The sequence below is a fragment of the Cetorhinus maximus genome, chromosome 14 (genome assembly GCF_964194155.1).
Source record: "Cetorhinus maximus chromosome 14, sCetMax3.hap1.1, whole genome shotgun sequence".
Taxonomy (NCBI): domain Eukaryota; kingdom Metazoa; phylum Chordata; class Chondrichthyes; order Lamniformes; family Cetorhinidae; genus Cetorhinus; species Cetorhinus maximus.
This window is the reverse complement of record NC_135892.1, coordinates 72,152,607-72,165,466: the sequence shown is the minus strand read 5'-3', so window position 1 is coordinate 72,165,466 and position 12,860 is coordinate 72,152,607. Positions and strand designations below refer to the sequence as shown.

Sequence of the window (12,860 nt, the reverse complement as noted above, 5' to 3'; positions counted from 1 at the left end):
TAAAATGACACGGGGTGATGTCGGGCGTGCATCCCGACGTCACCCTGCGTCATTTAGATTTTCACATTGGCAGGCTGCGCCCCCCAACCTGTCAACGGCTTATTAAGGCCATTAGAAAACTAATTGAAATGATTAATCTTAAGGTTGGCGGGCGGGCCGGGAGCCCTGGCGGGCTTCTGAAAAAGCATGAAAGCTCATCAACAGGCGGGATGAGGTTTCATGAGTGATTTAAAAATCTCATAATATTTCAAAATAAGAGTTATTGACATGTCCCAACTCATGTGACAATGTCACATGAGGGGACATGGCAGCAAAAATTTTTTCTCATTTTTATTTGAAGTTTCAAATCTGAGCCGATCGCCCTGAGGCAGCACTTTGCCTCAGGGAGATCTGTGCGCTCTTTCATGTGCATGCGCGAAAGAGCGCACTCCCGACTCAGGGAATCCTCCCCCCAGCCTGCACATGGAGCGCATAGCAGGACATCACGCAGGGCGGGCCTTAATTGGCCTGCCCATGTAAAATGGCAGCGTGCCCCCAATTGGGGGCGCCGATCAGGTACCTGCCCACCCGCTCCCGCACATCCCCCCCAACAGGGGAAAAAATGTTGCCCAATGTGATAATAACACCAGAAAACCTGTTTTAGTGATGATTTAGGGATAAATATTGGGTGATACAGTGGGGAGAGCTCACCTGCTCCTCTTCAAAATCGTGCCATGTGACCTTTTATGTCCACCTGAGAGGGCAGATGGGGCCTCAGTTCAGTTGTACTTTGGTGTAGCTGATCTCGATGCCTGCAGCTTGGGGTCACTTTAAATCCAGCAGTCTGTACATTCTGCAGACGATCCTGCCAGGTTTCCCCTAATGGGACAGCCAATGGGTGGGCTTTCTGTTTTTTGTTAAAATTGTGACAGGGTCACAACTGCATAAGATGATTCCAATTTGCACAGTATTGATGAGGCTCCCACTTGCCTCCTGTGGGAGTTTTGGACATCTTGAAAGTCATTTCAGATAAAAGCTGCCATTCTATTTGGTCGAAACCAGGCAACAGGACAGTTAAAATGGAACAGGGTACTTCCCCATTCCTTTCCCACTCCAATCTGGCCACCAACAAATTTAAGTTACAGTAACTGGGACTCCTGCCCCACGTTTGCAGGGAGGGAGGAGAATCAGTACACCATTCCTTACGGGAAATTAAACACCATTTTAAATGTTTCCCATTGCTTTTGTATATATTTGTTTGCAAGTTTTGCTGTCCATTTTATTTTCTCCCATTCTATTCTCAGCCCTGCAAAATCAGCTTTTTCCCAATCTATTGCCTTGGTCTTTGTCATACTTTTGTCCCTTTCACTTATTAACTTAAGGACTATTACACTTTGGTTGCTATTTCCTATATGTTCCTCTACTTTTACATTTCTTATCTACCCTGGTTCATTCCCTATTACTGAATCCTTTAGCAAATCCTTCTTTGTTGGGCTACCATACCAGAACTTGAAATTAAAGAGGGGAAAAAAGGTTAGTTTTTAGTGTGAAGGGAGAGTAGAGACAGAAGTGGCTGAGTGTGTAAGGTGAGATAGAAGTAAGACACGAATAAGAGGATAAAGTCTGAAGAAACCCTATTCTATATCTCCTCCAACATTGTCACTCTTTGTCTTTCCCACTGCATGTCATTGCTAAATACATTTGCTTCCACCAGGTAAAGGAGCTGCAACCAGGTGCAGTTGCAGGCTCGTATGTATACACAACCTTCTCTTCCTTTTGGTGACAGCCTGATTAGATGCTTAGAGAATGTGTCTGCAACGGAAGAGTAGCTCAAATCTGCAAAGTATGAGGTGTTAGGCAGTGAGAATTGCCATTGTCGTTAGGGTAGGAAGCGCAGAGTGTGGGAGTAGAAAGAGAAGGTGGAGTCAAGTATGGTGCTGTGATAGTAGGAGATTGGAACAGAGTGGGAGAGGGAACTATTGCATGAAGTGAGGTCAATGGTGGTGGAGGTGTAAGTAGAGACTAAAAGAGCTGAGGGTTACAACTCTTATCTTGGCAAACTGCGAGGATAGTTAACATTTTTTTGTGTTGGGAAGCAAGCTCCTGGCATTAATGTTCGCTGCAACCTTTTTCGACTGGAGACAGAGGTATTGTTTGGAAGACTTTCTCCACTGCGACCCACATGCCAACTACCCACCCCCTGGAGAAAATGGAATCTCCTTCCTGCTGTCCAATGTTTGGACCAGGACCTCCGATGCAACATCAGAGATAAGTTTGAAGATGTGTCAGCCATTTCTCTTCTGGCAGGTTGTGAATGGTGGTGGACAATTAAGCAACTAACCAGAAGAAGAGGTTCCAGAAAGATTCCCAATCTCAATGATGGGGGAACACAGCACATAGTGCAAAACACAAGAAGCATTTGTAACCACCTCAGCCAGAAGTGCCAAGTGGATAATCTACCTCGGCCTACTCCTGAGGTCCCCACCATAATAGAGCCATCCTTCAGAAAACTCAATTCACTGTAGGTGATATCAAGTGATGGCTGCAGGCACTGGATACAGCAAAGGCTATAGGCCCCAATGACATCTTGGATGTAGTACTGAAGACTTGTACTCCAGAACCAGCCGCACCCCTAGCCAAGCTGTTCCAGTACAACTGCAATACTGACATCTATCTGACGAAGTGGAAAATTGAAATAAAAACAGAAGTGCTGGAAAAACTCAGCAAGTCTGGCAGCATCTTTGGAAAGAGAAACAGACTCTTCTTTCAAAGAAGAGTCATGTTGGGCTCGAAATGTTAACTCTGTTTTTCCCTCTACAGATGCTGCCAGACCTGCTCAGTTTTTACAGCATATTCTGTTTTTATTTCAAATCTCCAGAATCTGCAGTATTTTGCTTTTATTAAACTATCGAAAATTGCCCAGGTATGCCTTGTCCACCAAAAGCAAGACAAATCCAATATGGCCAATTAGCGTCCCATCAGTTACTTATAATCAATCATCAGCAAAATGATGGAAGGTGTCATCAGCACTGCTATCAAATGGCACTTATTCAGCAAAAACCTGCTCTGTTTGGGTTTTGTCATGGCCACTAAGCTCCTCATTACAACCTTGGTCCAAACAGGGACAAAGAGCTGAATTCCAGAAGTGAGGTGAAAGTGACTGTCCTTGACATCTAGGCTGCATTTGGCCAAGTGTGGCATCAAGGAGCCCCTGCAAAATTGAATTCAGAGGGAAGCAGGGAGGAAACTCTCCACTGGTTGAAATCATACCGACTAAAAAGGATGATGATTGTAGTTGTTGGAGGCCAATCAACTCAGCCCGAAGGCATTGCTCTAGAAGTTCCTCAGGATAGTATCCTAGCCCAAGCATCTTCAGCTACTTCATCAATGACCTTCCCTCCAACATAAGGTCAGAAATGGGGGTTGTGTTCTGATGATTGCAATACTATTCCTAAATCCTCAGATACTCACAGTCTGTGCCTGCTTGCAGCAAGACTTGTTTAACACTTAGGCTTGGTCTGATCAATGGCAAGTAATATTCACGCCACACAAGCGTTAGATAATGCCTATCGTCAACAACATAGGATCTTACCATCTCCCCTTGATATTCAATGGCATTACCATCACTGAATCTCCCACTACCAACATCCTGGGGGTCAACGTTGGCCAGAAGCCAACTGGACCAGCTATATAAATGCTGCAAAAACAAGAGCAGATAGAAGGCAGGGAATTCTTTGGCGAGTAAATATCCTCCTGACTTCCCAAAGCCTGTCCACCATTTATAAGGCACAAGTCGGGAGTCGACTTGCCTGAATGAGTGTGCCTCCAACAACACTCAAGAATTTCGACACCATCCAGGACAAAGCAGCCCACTTGATTGATGTGCCATCCACCACCATAAACATTTACTCTCTCCTCTCACAGCTCTCTCTGCCTTCTCTGAGCTCATCTTGTCCATGGGACCCACCTCCTGTTTCCTCAACCCTATTCTCACTAAACTTCTGATGATTCAACTGACCCTGCTGGCCATCATGTTAGCCGATATCCTAAATGGTTCTCTCTTTTCAGGTGTTGTTCCCCTCTCCTTTAAATCTGCCATTATCACCTTTCTCCTCAAAAAAAAATCCTTAACCCCCACCATCCTTGCAAACTACCATCCCATCTCCAACCTGCATTTCCTCTCCAAAGTCCTTGAACATGTTGTTGCGTCCCAAATCCTTTCTCACTTTTCCAGAAATTTCATGTTTGAATCCATCCAGTCAGGTTCCTGCACCTGCCACAGCACCGGAACAGCTTACCAATATCCCAAATGACATTCTATGTGACTATGACAAAGGTAAACATTTCTTCCTTGTCCTTCTCAACCTGACTGCAGCATTTGACACAGTTGGCCACACCATCCTCCTCAACGCTTCTCCATTGTTATGCAGTTGGATGGAACTACTTATGCCTGGTTCCATTCTTATAGATCTAATCGTAGCCAGAGAATCACTTGCCAATGGCTCCTCTTCCTGCTCCACCACCATTACCTCTGGTGTCCCCCAAGGACTTATGCTTGGCCGCCTCCTATTTCTCATTTACAAGCTTCCCTCAACTACATTAGCCAAAGGCACAGTGTTAGTTTTCACATGTACATTGACAACACCAACCCCTACTTTACACCACCTTTCTCAACTCCTCGTCTGTTGCTAATCCTGACTGCTTAAACTTCATCCATTATTGGAAATTTCCTTTGATTAAATATTGGGAAGACTGAAGCATTATTTTCTGTCCCTGCTCAAAACCCGTTCCCTAGCTACTGATCCATTCCTCTCCCTGGCAACAGTCAGTGATTAAGCTCAGTCTATTCACAACCTTGGTCTTACATTTGATCACGAGATGAGCTTCTGATCTCATATTCATGCCATCACTAAGACCACCTATTTCCACCCCTGTAACATCGATCGACTTCACCCCTGTCTCAGCTCCATCTGCTGCTGAAACCTTCATCCATGCCTTTGTTACCCCAAGACTCAACTATTTCAATGTGCTTCTGGCTAATCTGCCACATTCTACCCTCCGTAAGCTTGATGTCATCCAGATCTCTGCCTCCTGTCTTAAACCACACAAAGTCCTGTTCCGCCTGTGCTTGGTGGCCTACAATTGGCTCCCAGTCAAATATGCCTTGATTTTAAAATTCTCATCCTTGTTTTCAAGTCCCTCCAGTGTCTACCCCCTCCCTATCTCTGTAATTTCCTCCAGCCCCCCCCAACCCTCCAAAATACCTGCACTCCTCTAATTCTGGCCTCTTGTGCATCCTTGATTTTAATTGCTCCGCCATTGGTGGTAACACCTTCAGTTGTCTAGGCCCCAAGCTCTGAAATACTTTCCCTACACCTCTCCACCTCTCTACCTCGCTGTGGTCCTTTAAGACCCTTCTTAAAACCTACCTCTTTGACCAAGCTTTTGATCATCTGATATAATCCTCCTTATGTGGCTCAGCGTCATGCTTTGTTTTATAATGCTCCTGTGAAGCACCTTGGGATCTTTCATTACATAAAAGGTGCTATATAAATGCAAGTTGTTGTTGTAGTGAATTCATTCTCACTTGTGCTCTGGCCTGAATGCTATCACAGGAAGCAGAGTCTGGGATCCCCAATTTCAAAATCATCGGAGTTAAAGTATGACACTTTACATTGCTGTTTCTGACCATATTCTTCTTAACATTTCCTTATTTATTTGGTAAAGTTTGCCACACATAAACTTCTCACCTGTGGAAACCCTTCACCCCTCAAATGTGTGACATCATTCCATTGTTCCATACTGTATAAAAAAACTGTTCTCTTCAAATTAAAGTTACTGAAAGCCATTGTGAACAACATAGCTGAACAAGGATTTTAACATCTTACCAGATGCACTATACTTGCTACTGACGATTTTACAAATCATGATATATTTTACCAGCTTAACAAAGTAATAGAATTATGAATGAAATTCTCTTCTCTCTGACAAATGTTTAATAGTGACGATGGGAAACCTAAAGGGAGTTCTCTCTATACAAAATAACTCTATGTTTTTTTAAAAGTTGGCATTCAGATAAACTGATATGCATTTTTCTCTGAAGTATCACCCACTTGGGGGCATTAAGTGGAGTTGAATGGGTTCTTAGAAGCTACGAGTTGAAAACCATGGTAAAAATTCTGCACCTGAATTATCCTCTCAAAAAATGTCTTAAGGTCCACCAGAGCCCAATCTGCTTCATGAACAAGGTCAAGGGTGCATGGCCAACCCTCTGACTTGCCACCCAATCTTTGATTCAAACTCACCCAAAATCATCACTGCCTCAATATAAGAGGCAGCAGGAGCTGCGTAAAGGTATTGATGAGGCAGAAACAACATTGAGGAGGCTATTTTGTGTGTTGCTACTAAAAGTCGGTGTTATTGTGACTACATAGTGATCTCTTCAGGACGTTGCAGTCTCAGTTAGAACTTCTGCTACAATTTTCACTCTGCTCTGCACAGAGTAGCATGTGGCATGAGGGTGTAATTCGTAATGGAAATTACTCTATTCTTATGCAGTGAGGATGAGCAGGACAATGATGAGATACAAGAGGCTAAATTAGAAGCTTTTAGATTCTGGCTTCACGGAAAATGACTCTTTCCTATATGCCCACCTGGATCCACAGACGAAAAAGGTAATTGCTTAGGTTTTTCTGACTGTCAGTGTCTCAGAAAGCCGTGCTTCCCCTGGAGGTTGTTGGAGAAATAAGTCAACTGATGCCTGAAGATCTGCAGCCCATCTCCACCACTGTCTGTAGCTGTCAAGGCCTTGCATTTCTTTTCCTTTGGATTCTTCCAGGCAGCATTCCAGGGAGGTACTCATCACTGCATCTTTTTACCTCAAGAGAAATAGAATCAAGAAGTGAGGAAGTGATGTTTCAGTTGTACAGAACCTTGCTCATACTCCATCTGGAGTTCTGCATTCAGCTTTGAGCACCAATCTTCAGGAAAGATATATTGGCCTTGGGAGCTATACAAAGAAGATTTTGCAGAATTATGTCAGGGTTCCTCGGTTTGAAGTTATGAGGACAAGTTGCATAAATGGCCCTTGTATCTGCTTGAATTTATATGGTTGAGGAGTGATATAATCAGGGTATTTAAATGATTAAGGGATTCAATAGGATAGGTACAGAGAAACTACTTCCTCTCTTTGTGGGCTCCCACTCCATGACTCAAGCACAAAAATCAGAGCCAACACAGTGCTGCACTTTCAGAGATGCCTTCAGATGTTAAACTGAGGTCCTGTCTGTCCTTTCAGGAGATGTGAAAGATCTCATGGCATTATTTCAAAGAAGAGCAGGGGAGGTAATCTGGTGCCTTGGCCAATATTTTTTCTTCAATCGGCATCAAAAAGATAGATTATCTGGCCATTATTGCATTGCACTTTGTGGGAGCCTGATGTGTGCAAATTGGCTGTTTTGTTTCCTACATTACAATAGTGACTAGACTTCAAAAGTACTTCATTGGATGCAAAGTGCTTTGGAAAGTCCTGCGATTATGAAAGGTATGATATAAATGCAAGTCTTTCCTTCCTTGCTTTCTGGTGGGGAATCCAAAACAAAAGGACATAACCATAAGGTAGAGGAGACCATTTAGGAAGCACATTTTCACACAAAGGATAGTGGAACTCTGTAACTCACTTCCCCTAAAAGGTTATAAATGCTGAAATGTTTAAATTATTAAGACTTAGGTTGATAGAAATAAAAACAGAAAAAGCTGAAAATACTCAGGCAGCATCTTTGGAGAGAGAAGCAGAGGATTGGTTTTACTAACCCTCTGTAGATGAGCTGGGAGGTGAGGGGGCCCCTAAAATGGCATGGGAATGTGGGGGTGGTGTGCCTGTCATTTTCCTGCCACAATGCCATCATGCCAGCTGCAGAGAAGGTGGTGGTTGGCCTTCTTGCCCAGAGGTCAGTTGAGCCACTTAAGAGCCAATTAAGGCCCTCTTCCTGCTGACGCTGGCATTTTACCAGATGGGCCCTCCGCTGCTTGGGGAGACTGCCTGGTGAACCCTGGTGGCCTCCCAGTAAGTTTGGCAGTGGGGTCCTCCTATTCAGGCACTTTGAGGCCCATAGAGGGGCTCTCCAGTGGCAGTGGCCACCCCCATGACAAAGGTGTTGCCTGCTCTCACCAGCCCCTTCCCCAAACTTCACCAGAACCTGCCTGACTGGCCCTGGCACCCCTAGACCACACTTATCTGGTTTGAGGGCGTTGTTCATCCATTGTGTCCTCTTCTTCTAGTTGCAGTCCCAGCAGTGACCACCGCTTCTAGTAGTGCTGCTAAAGTTGCTGAGTTGCCAGTCTTTGATTGGCCAGCAGCTCTTGGGTGTGGATGACCATCCTTAATAGGGATGGCCACCCTGTGGCAGTCAGTTAATTGGCTGCCAGTGGTAAGATGCAGCCCAGGGTCCTGCAGGTCACCGAATCAGGGTTTTTCTCCTGCGTTCAGGCCCATCAGCAGTTTCCCCTTTGTGTTGACTAAATGAAGTCCAAAGGTAATGGGCATAATTTAATGCCCCCTCCTGTGGTGAATTTGGTGGCAGGGAAGCAGTTGATCGGACAGGAGGGTGGCAGGTGTGGACCCCGCCACCTTCCTGCTTCTGGTTCAGTTGCGTGGGATGGAAAGGCTCATGGATAGTTTTCCAGCTCCGCTGCCAGTTGAGGCTTTTTAAGCAGGCAATTAACGCCAACGTATGTGCCTCATCCCATTGCTACTGGTAATTACCCAGTGGCAGGTGGGGGACTCACCATGCAGGAAGCCCTAAAAACAACTCCTGTTGGAGTTGTTTGTGGGTTTCCAGAAGGGGTGGGGGCCCCTCATTCAAAGGCACTCAGTGCTGGATCAAGTAACCTGGCATCAGGAGAGGGACAGGCAGCTGATTGCCAACCCCCGACCTTGCTGACGACCCCCTTTCCGATGACGCCCTCTCTGCAATCCCTCTCCCACCATCACTCACCTGTGCCCTGGGTCGTTTGGTGATCCTGGGCCTTGGGTGGATGCATTACCTGCAGTAACCATCATTCCCCCAGTGGCGCAGCTGAGCAGTGAAGAGCTGTTGGCCTCTGATTGGCCAGCAGCTCTTGGCGGGCAAGACTTCTAACCTTGGGTTCCTTGATCCCATAGAGGGCGCGTCACTGCCCTGTGCACTTGATCCATTAGTGGTCCATCCGAAAAGAGGTGACACTGGGCTCTCACCGGCTCTCCAGCCTGCAGGCAAGAACCCCATCGCTTACATTAAATTCTGCCCAGTGTTTCAGTTTGATGACCTTAGAAGGTCACAGCCCGAAACATTAATTCTGCTTCTCTCTCCACAGATGCTGCCTGAGTATTCCCAGCCTTTTCAGGTTTTTATTTCAGATTTTCAGGATTCACAATATTCCGCTTTTGTACCAAAGTTGATGGATTTTTGTTAGGTAGGGCTGTCAAAGGATATGAAACAATGAAGTTGAGATACAGGCCAACCATGATCTAATTGAATGGAGAGGGGCTGAATGACCCAGTCTACATTGCGGATGAGAATCCTAGGAGAATATTGCACTGGCTTGGCAGTGGAATCACATTGCCAGTCAGTGTTTCCCTCCACTGCCAACCCATCAATGGGAGGGGAAGCCAGATCATAGTATCCTTTGATCTCACAATATTGAGTACACTAAGGAACACAATATACAAATTGATCAGCCTGGCTATCACCCTTCGGTTCAGTAGCAGCATTCTACCTCTGAGTCAGAGGTTGTGGGTTTGTCCCACCCCAGAAAATTAAGCACAAGACTAGGCTAACAGTCCAGTACAGTACCATGGGAGTACTACACAGTCAAAGGTGCCCTCTTTCACAGAGTCTTTCCTCTGCCTGCTCAGGTGGGCGTGAAAGATCCCATGGCCAAGGTAAAGCAGGGAAGTTCACCCTTGTGACCTGACTAATATTTATCCCTTAACCAATATCCTAATATGGATTGTCCATTGCCGTTTTGGAGACCTGTGTGCAAATTGGCTGTGACATTTCCTACATTTCAACAATGACTACACTTCAAAAATACTTAATTGGAAAATGCTTTATGATGCCCTGAGGTTGTGAAAGCTGCTGCATAAATGCAAGCTCTTTCTTTACCTCATCATAATTAAACTTACCTTAAACCTCTCTAAAAATATTAGAATATTAAAAATAAAGCACACATTTAAGCACCATAAATACAGTACATGGGATAGAAATGCACTTTTTCTCTTGAGTTGTTTTTGGAATATGAATGCGATCAATCTTTATTTATTTGTAAAATTGTTGCACTTGGCGATTTAACTTACTAGGACTACTCTATTGTACTTAATGTTTTTATATATATTATATAAATTCAAGTATTTCTTTTAGGTAAAAGCTCGAACCCTGGAATCTAGACCAGTGGGAAGTGTTTCACTTGCTGTCATTGTTGAAGACCCCAGGTCAGTCCAAGTGAAATGGACAGCTCCAAGAACACCAAATGGACTTTTGACATATTCAGTTATTTTCACCGGGCTATTTTATGCAGAACGAGGTAAGTTTAACAAACTGGACAAAATTTGTCTTCTTGCGAGTCTTGTTACAAAAATTGGGCAACAAACAGTTCGTCACTGGTTAATAAATGTAAATTATTAAAAGCACCAACAGCACCTTTGTGTTTTTCCTATAGCGTACATAGTTCTGTAGACCTGATAAATAGGGAGCCAGGGAAGAAGGAGCATAGGAGCATATTATCGAAGAACTTGGCAAGGCCTGGAATGTGGAGATCTTGCCAATTATAACATCAGGGCCTCGCGATATTATTGTTGGGTCTCTTTCTTTCCAGCAGCCAACCAAATGGATGGTTTAACTGGTGGACAAGCATGAAAACTAGTGGCAGGAGTCAGTCATCCAGAGACCCATGAGGATTGTCCCTGGCACTCAGAATCAGGAGGAGATTTGGACCCGGAGGAGGCTGGAAATTACAGCCTGAGTGAGGAGCAGAAGGCAGGCAGTGGGGCATGTTTGGGAACAGTTGTCTGGATCAGGGGAGGGGTTTGTCCATGATTGGTGGGGTGGGAGAATAGTTTGATTCAAGGGAGGCCCAAGGCTTCCTTGTGAGGCCTAAAGAGCAGTGCTTCTCCTAGTGGGTCACAGGAAAACCTAAAACATAATTTTTAAGCCATCTGGGTCTCTTCTGGCCCAAGATCTGGCTTCTGGCAATTATGTTTTCCCAAAGTGGGTGCCAATATTCCCCACCTCCCCCCAATTCCCCCCATCAGTACTTGTCTCTGGTGAAAACTGCAAATCAGTTCTTAGAGACATCAGGAGGTCTGACCTACATATTTAAAAGAGAACCCTGCTTCTTTCTTATAGGTGTCAGTGTACGAGGTAAGCTTGTTGGGCCTGGAGGAAACACTCCTGCTCCTTCTGGCCAACATGTAATGCAATAAATGAACTTACCTTCTTGAAATAGCCCCTGAACCTCCTTTTACTTACTAGGATTTTTGAGCCTGAGGAAACCTGGGCTGCATGTATTAAAAATAAAAATTCTGTTAAAATGGAGGCACACACTCTCCGTAAAAGTTTCTACTGATCAAACCGCCTCCTGAAAGTGGATTGGATGCCCACACCCCTGATCTGCCTTCATTAAAACAAGTTGGGGCCAGATTTGAGACTAAAAACATTTTTATTTCCTGCACAACCCCCAACCCACCTCTCTTTGGTTCCCCACAATGGCCCCTGGATTGTTTGTGTTAAGAGGTATTGAATTATAACCGAGAAGAGCAACAGGCCATGCTAAATAGAAGAGATGTGAGGATAGATGAATATCTTTTGGATTGATAACCATAAAAATTCAATAGTTATTTATACTACAATTTCCCTCAGGTTGAATGGATGGCTAGAAACATGATAGAATATTCATGGGTGTGCGGAAGAAACAGGCAAAAATTTATGATCCCGGTCATGAGCTGAGGGTGTATTTACGCAAGTTTAGAGTCGGCACAAAATAAAATGGTTCAGATGCTTTGTAAACTCCTCTGCAAAGCTCACTCTCTGCCTTCCCAATTTACTTTTCACACAAAAATCTATTCATTGTCTTGGTGTTTCTCCTGGAATATGATTTTTGTGATTTTGTTTTTGTTATTAAGTGGTTAAAAGTGATCAGCTGTGGGTGTACCTACACCACATGCACTGCAGCAGTTCAAGAAAGGTGGCTCACCACCACCTTCTCTAGCGCAATTAGGGATGGGCAATAAATGCTGGCCCAGCCAGTGATGCCCGCATCCCGTGAAATAATAAAAAAAATGTATTTGAGCTTCTGTATACAAGAAATTAATTGCAAGCATTGCTACTGGCGTGGGTGCAAGTTCCACAAATAGGAGGAAGCATTTCTGTAGCCCTTCTATTTGTGTTCAGTTTGAGAAATTTTAGGTTGATATACCAAGTTGATGTAAATCTGTTGCATCGTTTCAGTTTTTGGCATGAAGATGGAGAACAGAGCCAAGAACTAACAACTCTTGCAGTACATTCTTTGTCATACTGTGGACTAATAGTCCAACCACATCTCTGTTTATTTTTCCAAGACTACACTCTAGAAGTTAGTAAGTTGCCCTCACATAGATTTATTATCAGCAAAGCTTTGAGTTCTTGGAATGCAGTCGTATGATACAGATTTTCATTCTTACCTACCAATCAGGGCTACAATCCTGAGCAGATATAGACTTTGCAGGACATTGTTTTTGGTGACAATTATGGCCAGGTTTTCCTTAGAGTTTCTAATCTTATACCAGGTTTACGCCTGCGATTTCAACATGTGTTTGCCTAAGCATAGATCAGATGTAGTTACCAAACCAAAGAACTGAAGACAAG

The 12,860-nt window shown here is 44.3% G+C and overlaps 1 protein-coding gene across 1 annotated transcript in view; it reads left to right on the top strand.

The window, feature by feature from the left end:
- ush2a (Usher syndrome 2A (autosomal recessive, mild)) overlaps positions 1 to 12,860 on the top strand; it is a 1,183,552-nt gene that overhangs the window by 633,995 nt on the left and 536,697 nt on the right. The window contains exon 40 of the mRNA XM_078556364.1: positions 10,380 to 10,546. Coding sequence (XP_078412490.1) covers positions 10,380 to 10,546 — 167 coding nt within the window. The remainder of the gene's footprint in view (positions 1 to 10,379; positions 10,547 to 12,860) is intronic.